The 12,710-nt window shown below is 43.3% G+C and overlaps 1 protein-coding gene across 1 annotated transcript in view; it reads left to right on the plus strand.

Annotated features, from left to right (window-relative positions):
• Positions 1–12,710, plus strand: part of LOC147902094 (midasin-like protein) — a 193,926-nt gene that overhangs the window by 81,317 nt on the left and 99,899 nt on the right. The window contains exons 30-41 of the mRNA XM_087374676.1: positions 5,647–5,712; positions 5,816–5,980; positions 6,068–6,275; positions 6,369–7,297; positions 7,391–9,043; positions 9,148–9,334; positions 9,539–9,598; positions 9,903–10,015; positions 10,116–10,421; positions 10,769–10,889; positions 11,134–11,243; positions 11,448–11,533. Coding sequence (XP_087230802.1) covers positions 5,647–5,712; positions 5,816–5,980; positions 6,068–6,275; positions 6,369–7,297; positions 7,391–9,043; positions 9,148–9,334; positions 9,539–9,598; positions 9,903–10,015; positions 10,116–10,421; positions 10,769–10,889; positions 11,134–11,243; positions 11,448–11,533 — 4,004 coding nt within the window. The remainder of the gene's footprint in view (positions 1–5,646; positions 5,713–5,815; positions 5,981–6,067; positions 6,276–6,368; positions 7,298–7,390; positions 9,044–9,147; positions 9,335–9,538; positions 9,599–9,902; positions 10,016–10,115; positions 10,422–10,768; positions 10,890–11,133; positions 11,244–11,447; positions 11,534–12,710) is intronic.

Genomic DNA, 12,710 nt, shown 5'->3' on the forward strand with positions numbered 1-12,710 from the left:
CTTGTTGCAGCAAAGCGCGTCTCTCCTCAACCTGTAGAGGGTCATCCATGGAGATCATTGGCTGATGTCGAAGGACTGACATGCGTCGTCGAGCTGAAAGTCGTGCCTGAGTGTCATGGAAACGTATGATCAGGGGTTGCTCTCGGTTGGGGTCTCTCCCCACCCGCCATGCCCTCTTTATCTTGTGCTCAGCCACACCTAGAGTAGTGGCCACGAAAGCAATCGCATCTGCCATCAGTGTAGCCTCAGTGCGTGGAATCCCGCGTACTCTGATGTTGAGAGCCTTACTGGCTCTCTGCTGCTGCTCCATGAGGGTAGCCGAAATGGTTACCCTAGTGGGTGCCCATTCGGCCACATCAACCCATATGGATGTCTCCTCAATAGCAGATTGCATGCTCGCAATCTGTGCCTCGACAACTGGGTAACTCCTTGGGACTGTGTGGATGGCTGTGACCTCCTGCCGGAGTTGCAAGATATCTTGTCTGAGTCTCTGAATGAGACCAGCTTGCTTCCGAATGGCTCGAGCCTGTCTGCTCCTGTATGATGTGGCTTTGCTCCTGTGCGAAGCGTGTCAGCTCCATCTCGCGCTCACGGACACTATGTACCTTCATGAGCAAGGTATCCCAAGCCTTTGGTGTATCAGCCCACCCGTGTCGTAGCTGAAACTGTGATGGCTGTGACATGAAAGTGTGGGGATGAGTTCGGAAGCTGGGTGGTGACTGGGTGAACTAAGTGAGGTACGGAGATGACAGTGGAATGGATGAGGCAGTCCCAATGGGATGTGGGGGTGTGGGCTGATTGAGAGGGAGAGGGGAGAGTGAAGCGTGATGTAGAGCAATGTATGACACCTCCAAAGTAGGTGTCATGAGTGGTGTGAGAGCTGTAACAGGAGAGGAAGGGAAGGATACAACCGGTGCCACGGGCATGAGACTGATAGTGGCTGTAGCTATCGCTGGGGATGTAGAGGCTGTAGCTGAAACTAGTGCTGAAGTGGAAGCGGAAGTCGAAAGTGAGGATGTAGAGGGAGTTGAGACTGGAACTGGAACTCAGACTGAAGCGGGGGCTGAGGTCGAAGTAGAGATAGAGGGAGCTGAGGCTGGAACTGAAACTGAAGCAGGGGCTGAAGTCGGAGTAGGGATAGAGCTTTATCCGTCTCTTTCTTGACTTTTCCCATTGCCTTGGACTGATTCGTGTCCCCTTGATGCAGGTTTTAGTATGCGATCGGGAGCGGGAGCACAGGCTCCCCCCCCCATAGTGGGAAGCACACCCAGGATGAGGGAGGTAGGGTAGTCGGAGGTGGATGAAGGTGGAGAGGCGAAGGAGGAGCTGCAATGTGGGGGGCAGCCGGAGGTGGAGAGGTGAAAGAGAGGCTCATGGCAAGTCATGACACATAAATAACATTACAAATTAACTTTACCTTCTAATTTGGAAGTTGAATTGCTATGTCACCAGTTCCTTTAACTAGAAGTGGACGATTGTCTCTAAGATAAACATATGGAGATCCCCTACTCGGATCAAGTGTCTTGAACCAATGACATCTACATCACATGTGTTGTGATGCACCTACGTTTGCTATACATATGTCTTATTCAGTTTTATTTGATGCACTCAATGTTGTGTATAATTTGATGTCCTTGATGAATACATTGTCACATGAGAGGGGGGGGGCTGTGAAGAGGTGGAGAGGTGGGGGAGAGGTGGTGCAGGAGGCAGGCAGGGGCGGAGGGGCTTCGGGGGCAGTGGGCAGCGCGGGGGGCAGCCCTGGTGGAGGGTAAGGAGCTGTGCGGGGGGTGTGGAGTGGGAGAGCGCAGCAGGGCAGTGGGCTGCATGGGTGTGGAGCGGGCTGGGGCGGAGCAGCAGGCCGGGAGCGGGAGCTGCCTGCGAGGCAGCAGAGTGGGGAGCTGCAGCGGGGCAGCAGCGAGCAGGAGTGGAGGGGCGGGCGGAGCAGGAGCGGAAGGGTGGAGAGAGCAGGGTGGGAGGGCGAGCAGGAGCGGAGGGGCGGGGAGCTGCAGGTGGAGGTCTATACATACTTTTGTCCTTTTTAGCATACATGAAAGATTGGTTTATCGTGCTAGATTATCATGCTCTTAATAAGGTAAGAATTGAAAAAGTGTCCAATCCCACACATGGATGAGCTCTTTGATTTGTTACAAGGAACTAAGTGTTATAGGAAGGTTGACTTACGTTCTAGATATCATTAGGTTAGGATCCATTCTCATGATGCCTTTGAGATTGGGTCTAACACTCAAAGATTGACTGGCAAATTCAGAAGACTTACGGTCTTTCGAAGGGACAATTCTTTTCGCCTTCTATGAATGATGATGTTCATGATTATGTTGTTAAGTGCCATAAGTGCCAAGTAAAGGAGAGTGTCTTAAGTCAAAGTGGTTTTCTTCATCCAATGGATATCTCATCTGGCAAGTGGGAAGTCATTTCTATGGATTTTATTGTGGATTGGTGTAGAAAGCATAGACGTCATGACTCTATGTGGGTAATAGTTGATAGATTGACTAAGATGGCTCATTTTGCTCCAACTAGAAAAAAAAGTGAAAATCCCCCTACGGTTGGTTTGCCACTTGTCTACTTCAGCCACATCCCTACATACCAAGGAGAAATCAAAGGCAATCTCCATCCCTGATCACGGGGAGGATAGAAGCTGCTCTTATGTAGGCCCATCTCATCCATATAGGGATGACTGTATATATGGGTTACTTATCACAGGGAGGATAGAAGCTGCTCTTATGTAGGCCCATCTCATCCATATAGGGAACTATACTACAAATTTGCACCATCTCCAAGGAGTCACCCTGCGGTCGAGAGCTGCTGCAGCATGCCACCCCTTCTGCTGGCCAAGGCTGACCTTGCTATGCGATTGAATTCTGATTCTTCGACCCCTCTTGCATTGGCTTAACCTGTGAGTATTCCTACGATTTGCTGCTTTTTTATGTCTATCCAAATCTGCATCCAGTCTGCAAAGTATGCTCTCTGTCATTTCACGTTTCTTTCAAGCCACAGGCTACGTAACCTCATTCGAAAACAGAAAACTAACAGCCTGAAAGAGTGTCATTTTATGTTTCTCTCATGCCCTGCACAGGTCACATAAGCTCATTCAAAAACAAACAACTAACAGCCTGAGACAGCATATTGAGTACTCAGCCATAGATTCTCACTGTTCTTGAAAGAGCATCTTCTGATTATCTCTATGGTCGTGAAATATTGGTGATTATTTCTATGGTGATTATTTCTATGGTGAAAGAGCATCTTCTGAGAATTGCCAGAACTTGCTTATAGCCTCAGATTTTGTCCTCCATTTGGAAGATCCATTCAAATAGAGAAGTGGTGGCATAGTGTATGGGTTTCTTGTTTCGACTCCTCTATCCTATGCAAATTGATATTTTTATGATAAGCTCTCAAGAATGCCTTGAGAGCCGACAAGTTAGACCGTTTTCCATTTTGTATTTGTTGCTGAGTTAATACTTTAAGAACCCGTGGGTCATGCTTTCATGACGTTTAAGCTATTTCTGCATCTTTGATACCACTGAGGCTTTGATGGCGGCTAAACTTTTGGGAATCGCAAGGGCTTCATTTAGAGGCTTCCTTTGTCGATCTTCAAGTCACACTTATGCACCAAATAAATTAAAGAAAGGGTATTTTGTATCTTAAAAAAGTTGAAGAATGTGTATGCTTTGCACCTTGTGCTCATATCTTAACAAGGCTATTTGACATCACATCACATAACAGGGCTGTGCAAGTGACCAACACCCAGTGCTATCCTCTTGGTTCCCTTCTGTAGCCAAGCATATCACAAGCGGAATAATCCAACATCATACCAAGCGGTGCATCCACACAGTCAAGGCCATCACGGAGTCCAAGTCTTTGGTCTACTACATTACATATATGAATAGGTGAAATGGAAGACAACAGCATGAAGGAGAAGACGAAACGTATCTTGCCAATGTCGAGTCCCAAATCATGAATTACCAATCACGGATCGTCGATCCTCTCTTCTTCTTCTTCTTCTACGCACAAGCTTTTCTTCTCCTTTTCCATGGGACTCTATGCATTCCTTTATAGGCCTCGGAGTCCGGAATCAAGAAGCACTGCGGTGGACTCAAGAGACTCCTCCTACCATCTCTTGCCACGCTGGTGGTATCAAAACTGTTAGAAAGACAAAACCCAAGTGCTCCTCATGCTTGTGCACTCAGCCAAAATTCTCTTAGTCCAAGTGGCCTCGGGCAAGCTTGGGTCAACAACTTGTTTATATGATTAGAACTTGATATGCTAACATTTAGTTGTTTCGGTTGAGATTGTTTGTTTAATATGGAATAGTCTAAACTTAGATTTTACAATCATCTTGGTGCAGTAAGTGTGTGAGTTGGTGAAAGTGTCAACCTTAAGGATTATCAAGATGTCCACGAAAAATTTGCCTAGTGCATAGGTCAGCCACACAAGTTGATTGTAGAGCAAGTGCTCAAACTTCTAAGGACACCATAGTAATGATCATATCCAATAGGACCATGTAACTACACCTACCAAAGTCTTTGGAAAGTCAAGTTTGGACCAAATTGTCTACTGGAGTCTAGGGTTTGGCTCCCCATATTATTGATGGTTACCTCAATGGCACCTTGGGCTGCGGAGACCAAACACCATAGGGCCATAATGCCACGTTATAGATATTGATGTGTGGGGACATGTTGGAAACGGCATGCTATTAGCTCGACATATGTGAAATCTTTATGTAAATTGAGTGCAAATTAAGGCCAGGATTGAGAGTGGCGATAAGTAGGGTATAGATACACAAACTTAATTAAAGCACTCTAATTCTACCCAAGGATGCCTAAAAATTTGAATTTGGATGTTCATGTAGTCAAATATACACACATATATTTGTAAAATGGATACTCATATGATTTATGCACCCCATTTATATACTTTATTTGTATATGTATTCACAAATGCATTTATATGAATACATGCTCATATGTATATATGCACATCTTCAGATGCATGCATACACATGATCATGCACATGTGCCTGTGTGTGTGCATAAGCCCTGCACAAGGATGCAAAAGTATCTGAACTTGTGTGCACAGTGCACACACACATGCAGACATTAGCCGTTGTCTCCAACTTCATCTTGTGTGAATTCAAATGATTAACAAATGTTCTTGGAAGGGCTAGCTTGGGCCCGGTCTAGATGATGAGATGAGAGTGCATATATTGAGGAATGCAGTCCATGGAGCCTGAGGTATCTAATCAATGTGCTTGGTCCCTAGTTTTGCCCTGGATGTTCTTGGACAAGCCATATGTGCTAAAATGGCCTATCATTAAACACATTGTCACAATGCTAATGCATTTTTGGTCCATCACCAAGGCATGCATCTGGAAATTAGCAAGTTGAGGGCATTATCAAAGGCTGGCTGTGAAAGTCTACAAAACAAAAGAAGAGTTCTTTTTCTTTGAGCTTTGGTTTCTCATTTAGAGCTTTTAAGGACAAAGTATGATGTGGGATAATCTCTGCTGTAGCTGAAAATGGACAAGTCTGTGCTTTATTCTCTCCTCTCAAGAAAGAAAGTAGAATGTATTTGCAATTTTGCCCATGTGTGAGAGAGACTTATTGTTTTGTATTGGGTCCTTTTTTGTAGGCATTGAAGGCTGGGAGTTGGGTTGTTTTGGATGAATTGAACCTTGCATCTCAATCAGTTCTGGAGGTATTGGGATGTATTTGGCTTATTTGACTTGAATTTATGCTGTTTGCACAGAGAAGATATGTAGGACATATGTTTTTACTCTCTGGTTTTTGTGGGAATCCAGGGTTTAAATGCCTGCCTTGACCATCGTGGTGAGGTATTCATTCCAGAACTTGGCCGCTCCTTCAGATGTCCTCCAACATTCCGTGTCTTTGCTTGTCAAAATCCATCTTATCAGGGGGGTGGCAGGAAAAGTCTTCCAAGATCATTCCTGAATCGTTTCACCAAGGTACGACCACGTATGTGTCTTAGAATGCTAGCATTTTCCTTGCGTGATATAGAGGGATGAATTGAATGTAAGCTTTGAAACTTTCAGGTCTATGTTGATACTCTTTCGGAAGACGACTTTTTATTTATTTGTAGTTCCTTGCATCCATCAATCCCAAAGTACTATCTTCAAAAGCTGATCCACTTCAATAATAGAATTTATGAGGATACTATGGTATCTCGTGTATATGGCCATTCTGGTGCTCCGTGGGAATTCAATCTACGTGATGTTCTGCGCTCATGTTCCCTTATTGAAGGTGTGCATGTGGTGCTTTACTACATTCTAATCTTTTATTGCTATATGTCGTTGGTTAGTGCATTGAATATTTTGTTCTGTCCCTTGTTTGCAGAAAGAAAAGATGACAGCCAGAATGCAATCAGTTTCCTTGAAGTTGTTTATTTGCAGAGGATGCGAAGTGCTGAGGATCGATGCAATGTTGTAAAGCTTTACCATGAAGTTTTTGGCTATCCTCCAGCTATTGACGCTTTTCCAAGCATATCTCTTGATTCACAATGTTTGCAAGTGGGCACGGCTAGCCTGATGCGTGCAGCTAAAGCCCAGTCTTGGAACTTCAAAGATGACCTTATGTTTCTTCCTGGACAAGTTAAATATTTGGAATCTATTATGCATTGTGTGCAGCACGGATGGTTGTCCATTTTAGTCGGGCCTCCTGCTTGTGGGAAGACCTTTTTGGTAAGGCTGCTGGCAAAGCTTACTGGGAATCCGCTTCAGGAGTTTACACTGTCAAGTGGCACAGACACTACGGAGTTGCTTGGCTGCTTTGAGCAGTTTGATTTTATCCGTTCTTGGCAGGATCTACTGAAAAAAGTGCATTACATTGTACAGACGACCTGTAGCTTGTGTTTAAGTGCTTCTAATGATAATTTTTCTGTTGGGAGGGTGCTTTCATCTGTAAAGGCAATATTAGCAGCCTGGTCTACCGTCCAAAAGTCCATTGATCTTCGATTTGAGGACAGTTCTCTTAATGCAGCATGCTTGCAGCAGAAAGTGGAGAGCAATTTTTTGGATCCATTAGCAATGGAATTGGTCTCAAAGGTTTTGGACCAACTAGAAAAGACTATTTCCATCCCCGGGGTGCCCGTTTTGAGGCTTTCTGGGGACATCAAAGGTCTGCAAAACGAGCTTCTTAAATTGAAGAATAAGTTGAGCAAAAAAGGGAGCTCCAGAAAGTTCGAATGGATTGATGGTGGTCTGTTAAAGGCAGTAGAATGTGGAAATTGGGTTTTACTTGAAAATGCTAACTTATGTAATCCCACGGTAAGCTTTGAATTGCAGATAACTCAAATTAGAATGAATTACTTCAAACATGATTGTGATTGTCATCAGCTAATATGATCTTTTCATGGGCAGGTCCTTGACAGATTGAATCCTCTTTTGGAGCCAAACGGTAGTATATTGATAAATGAGAGAGGGCTTATAAATGGTGACGCAATGGTGGTTCGTGCCCATCCCAACTTCCGTTTATTTTTAACTGTAGATCCTAGTCAGGGTGAGGTTTCAAGAGCAATGCGTAATCGCGGAGTTGAAGTCTTTATAATGCAGCCTCACTGGTTGGTTAACGGAGCAGATGCTGAGCTGAGCACATGTAACCATTTTGATGAATTAAGGACTGGGGCTCAAGATGCAAGACGGTATCTGGTTTACATGGGATTACCTAGTGCTACTCTTGTTGAAGCAATGTGCAAAGCCCATACAGAAATGAAAATGCTTTCACATACTTCACTGAAAAACCATCGTTTCTCTCTTCGAGAACTTTCCCATTGGGTGCAGATGTTCAAGCAGCTATTTGAAAGAGGTTCTGGATTACTGTGGAGCCTAAGATGCAGCTGGGAGCAGATATACGCTCGAAGCCTCGAGGATGTGAAAGAAAGAACTGCCTCGATGGGTATTTTCAATGCTCATTTTTCAGAAATGAACATTGTGTCCGTTTCACGGACCAAAGCAACCTTGCAACATCCTGGTGGGTGGCCACGGCCACTGAACATTAGCAAGCTTAGCAGAATGTCAAAAGGTGCAATGGTGATGAGGGATTGCATGTATCTAGAACTGTTGACAGGGGAGCAGGTCGCATTCAAAATCCTGTCTTCTTGGTTTCAATATTTGAAGACCAACAGTGTAAGGGAGAGTTTGTATTCTTGGATCGTAAGCAAGAAAGCTATTGCTTCAGTTTTTCCTGCTCGGTTGTTTCAATTTTTTCTTTATCCGTCATCAGCTGATGTTGGAAATGAAGAAATATTACCTGAGAAAGACATGGTTGCTTTCGATCGGATGGTCATGTATGCCGCTCTTTGGATGATGGAACGAGGTTGTAACACATCTGATAGGAAGATCCGTTTGGTATGGTTGCAGTGTTTATCAGAAAAACTAGGATTCTACTGTCAATCTTTAACACTTCTTTGCAAGGTTATTGAGAGAGAACTGAAACACCCAACCTCGAAGCAGATAGCTGGGCAACTGGATGTTGTAAAATGGTCAGACAATAGACATTTTTGTATTAATGAGAAAGGGCAATGTTCATACAAAGAATTTACATGTAATGAACCTGAAGGGAGGGTAATTAAAGGTCCTCTTGTTAAGAAATTGTGTGCACTCCGACGCACCTTAATGCAATGGCAAACCGAGGATGACGCTTTCGTACAGGTTGAAAACATTGCTTTTAGTAGAATGGAGCCTGTGGTCATCCAGTCAGTTAGGTTTCAGGCAGGCCACTCATCTAGGAAAATGGGATCGATGGTCATAAATGACCTAGTTGGAATTTTATATCCGCTGCTGCAGTCTATTAGAACCTTTGAAGAAGAGGTACTTACATGCAGCCATCCTATCTGGACTGATGAGACAGATGAGGCTTATTTCAGATTTTTGGAATGCCACAGAGCAATCTGGAGAATTATGTACAAAGCGGATATCGAAGTACATGTGCTATTATACAGCTGGAAAAGATTGAAACAGAGTGCAATGAGTCTGATACCGATCTTATTCAAGCCTGAAAACGAAGAAAAAAAGGTACCTATTTGTACTTTAGTTAGACATTCGACGCTCTACTCCTATGTTGCTTTGCAACTTCTCCTTTATGCTGAGGATTTTGTGTGGGCTTGACTATATTGCAGGTGGTAGATCAATTCCTGCAGATAAGTGAAACAATGGATGCAGTTTTAGCTGAAGAAGTTGGCTCTTTAAAGTCTTATTTGTGGAAGTATGCTGGCCATCCTAAGGTCGCAAGTTCAAAGGAGCTTTTTGACCAGCTGCAGTCGATTTTGAAATTCTGCCAAGCTCTATGGCCTGGATCTATTCCTGGTAGAAACTTATTCTTTGAGGACGACGGTGACGCTGTTGTCTTACTGGCACGCTTTTTTAATACCAAAACGTTTGAAAGCTATTTGTTGAGAAGCATATAGTCTTGATTTTCGTTGCGGAGAAGCTAGTTAGTTAGTTTTTTTTGTTTAAGCTCATGATTGTCTACACTTGCAACCTTCTGATGGAATCTTCTAAATAAAACAGGAGATGGGGAAGCATTGAACGTGGTGACCAACGAAATATTTCGTCGGCTCACCTTAGAAGGTGATGAGGAAATTTCTTGGCTGCATGTTTTTGCTTTTACCTTTTTTACAATGATTTCTTTGTTGCGTCTATGAATATTTGTCGATTCTATCTTTTTTTGCTCAGCTGAGTTAGGAAGTACCATGATATTGCAATTAGTGATATGTGATAATTTTGGATTAGAGCCTTGGATTTTTGGAGCTTTAGAGCGTTGAGGCACGGAGTTGACATCTATGGCATACCAGATCCCTTTGCTTTTTAATGCAGCTTTGTTGGATACAGGTAGTCTAGCCAAGGAAAATGACCTTATGCTTTTCTATTGCAGGAGTAGGGATGGCAATGTGGCTTGTACAAGGTTTCTGGAAAGAGGACCTTGATACATTGACATTAAAGGGTGTCGTGAGTGAGGAAATTCTTGAGACAGCTGATATGCTTAAGGCACGTGTGGCAGATTTTTATAGCATTATGGATTTCTATGTTTGTCATTTTACAAGATCCTTGTTTATGGTAAGAGACTCCTTCGTCTTTCCCTCCCCAGGTTCTTACAGCTCGACTTGATGCTGAAAGGGACCTGATGCCAAAGATGCAGAAAAATGACTGGCTATCATTTTTCAAAAGGTTATCGTATGCTAGAAGCTGTAAATGCTCTCCTCCGCATTATCTTGAAAACACCCATCATCCTGAAGTGCTTCTCAGTGCCTCAGCTCAGAGCTCCCTATTGATGGTCCTACCCTGGCTGGACTCTCTGAGTGTACGCTGGGATGCTGTGGCATTGGCTGATATATCCCACATAGCTTGTGGATGTATCGCCAATGACGAGTCTTCTGATGTGTCTGCAGATGAGGTTTGGACTTTACATACTTTTACCTGTTTAATATCGGTTGACTATAGTTGTATTGATCAAAGGCAGTGTATTCACGTTTCTTCATGTAGTTATTTGCAGTCATACTATGCCATATGATATATCCAGGTGTTTGTTGGATTAGTTAATGATCGTGTAGCCCATTTGGTCATAATTTCTTCTATAAAACTGCTTCATATAAGAGCTCTAGCCACTTTCATTTGCAGCTGGCAACTGTAGGTTGGTTAAATGATGCTGACAGTTGCAGAGGGTCTGAAACTGCAAGGGTATTTAAAATCGTTTTCGGATTATTTTGCAACAAAGATCTGAAGGGTGAATGCTTGTAACAGCTAATAGAGGCTAAGAAGCAACTCATAGAAGTCATCAACTTTTCTCTGAAGTTCTCTTCAAGGTCTCCCTTAGATTTTGTGCCACATCAGCAGCTTTTGTGGTTGATAAATGCAAACACAGGTAATTTGCAAGGCTCTTGGGCGGAGAGCATTACATTGGTTTGTGGAGTTACTTACTGTATTCAAGTTTGATACTTTAATATGTAAAAGCAGGCCTTTAGAATCGAGTGATGTCATGTTGAAAAGACCATGTATGAATTGACCACATTCTGCAATATAATTATCAAGTGCCTGTAGTGGTCTGATCATAGGGATCCAAGGATCGTTCTAAAATTTGTATTTTTTATGAATTTTATGGAGGACAGGGCGAGAGCTTGATAAGAAGACATTCAAAACACATTATAGAAATATTGAGCATCAGATGTGGTTTAACTGGCATGCAGCTTCTTGGAAAAGGCCTCTGGATTGTGATTTGGTATGGATTGTATGTAATTTTTTGCTTAGGGATTTCTGCGTCTTTTGACATTCTGAGTTATTTGTTTGATTCATGCCCTTATACTAGTAACATTATATTGCAGATATGATAAAGTTGTGTTCTTCATTGGGGCAAATTTTATTTAAGAATAGGAGTCATGTCATGACTTTCCTTATCCAAGCTGAAGGTTTGTCTGGTTTACAGGGTCGAATTTCTTATCTTTGGAGTGCAACAACAGGTCCAAGTCGGCTCTTTCAGGCTTCAGAAAGTGCCAGGCTGTCAACTTTGATGTGAGTGTGGGATATGACAAAGAAGTTACATTGACTAGTCTGCTTCTATTGTGTTGTGGAGAGTTTCCATCATAAAATACCAGAGTTTTCTGGCTGTGGTCAACATTAAATGACTCTTAAAGGATTATGAATGTCCTCTAGCAAGGGCCAAGGATCAGGGTCATATTTCACATGTATGGCGGTTTTCATGTTCTACTATGCCTTTGTATATACCTTTCCCCTGAATTGGAAACAATGAGGTTCTATTGGCCACAGCTTTATATGTTTTCTCTTGCTGGTGCATCTCTAGGGATTGCATTACTCAGCTCAAGAGACCCATAAGGAACTTTTCATGGAATGGGCTAGCTGGCACTATTGACACTATAGCCCGTGTGGCTTGGGAGACCTTGATCCTTCCCACACAGGAAGGGGGTCTCAATATCATTGACCTAGATTTGCAGTACAAGGCCCTACTTTGCAAGTTCGTGGTAAGGGGACTTATGCCTAGGCAAGAGGCGTGGAAGAACTTTTTAATCTAAAGCATACAGCTGTGCACCCCTTCTTTAAGTGGAGACTAGGAAGGCAGCTTCAAATGGATTTTTACTTCAGCACACCTCAGATCTCCTTCCTCTCCTCTCGTTGCTGCCATTTTGAAAGCTTAAAACAACTCTTCAGAGAGTTTCGCCAACCTCTTTGGAGGAGATTGATAGGCAGCCTGTCATGTGGAATGATAGCATACTCGACGAGCAACTTGGCCACTCTGATTATATGCGAAGGTCTAGATTGAAGAGAGGCCCTGCCTTCTCTGTAGGATCTTAGAAAGCTTGCAAAAAGCTTCTAAAGGATTGTTAATAGCAATTGGTATGCCACCTAAGAGGAAGTGCAGGGAGGATTCGATAGACAGATGCAGCCTTATTACCCCTGGATTGGGTGGATTTAGATGACAGGCCGGTTGTTCGTTCTATTTGGATGGAGACTTTCTCCGGGAGCAGCATCCCCCTTCAGGTCTTAGCCTTTCAAGGAGCACACGAGGATGCATTGGTCTTTGATGTTCATTTAGGTGGTAGACTGTTTAGATCTTCATATGATATTCTTTTGGGCGTTCGCTTTCAGCCTGTTAGGATTGTAGCCATGGCAAGGATTTACAGTGGCACGTAGATCCAAACCACTTGTCTTACTATTGGAGGATATTGTTATA

This window comes from Dipteris shenzhenensis, chromosome 5, assembly GCF_047967505.1.
Source record: "Dipteris shenzhenensis isolate YYH24624 ecotype China chromosome 5, Dip_SZ_1.0, whole genome shotgun sequence".
Taxonomy (NCBI): Eukaryota; Viridiplantae; Streptophyta; class Polypodiopsida; order Gleicheniales; family Dipteridaceae; genus Dipteris; species Dipteris shenzhenensis.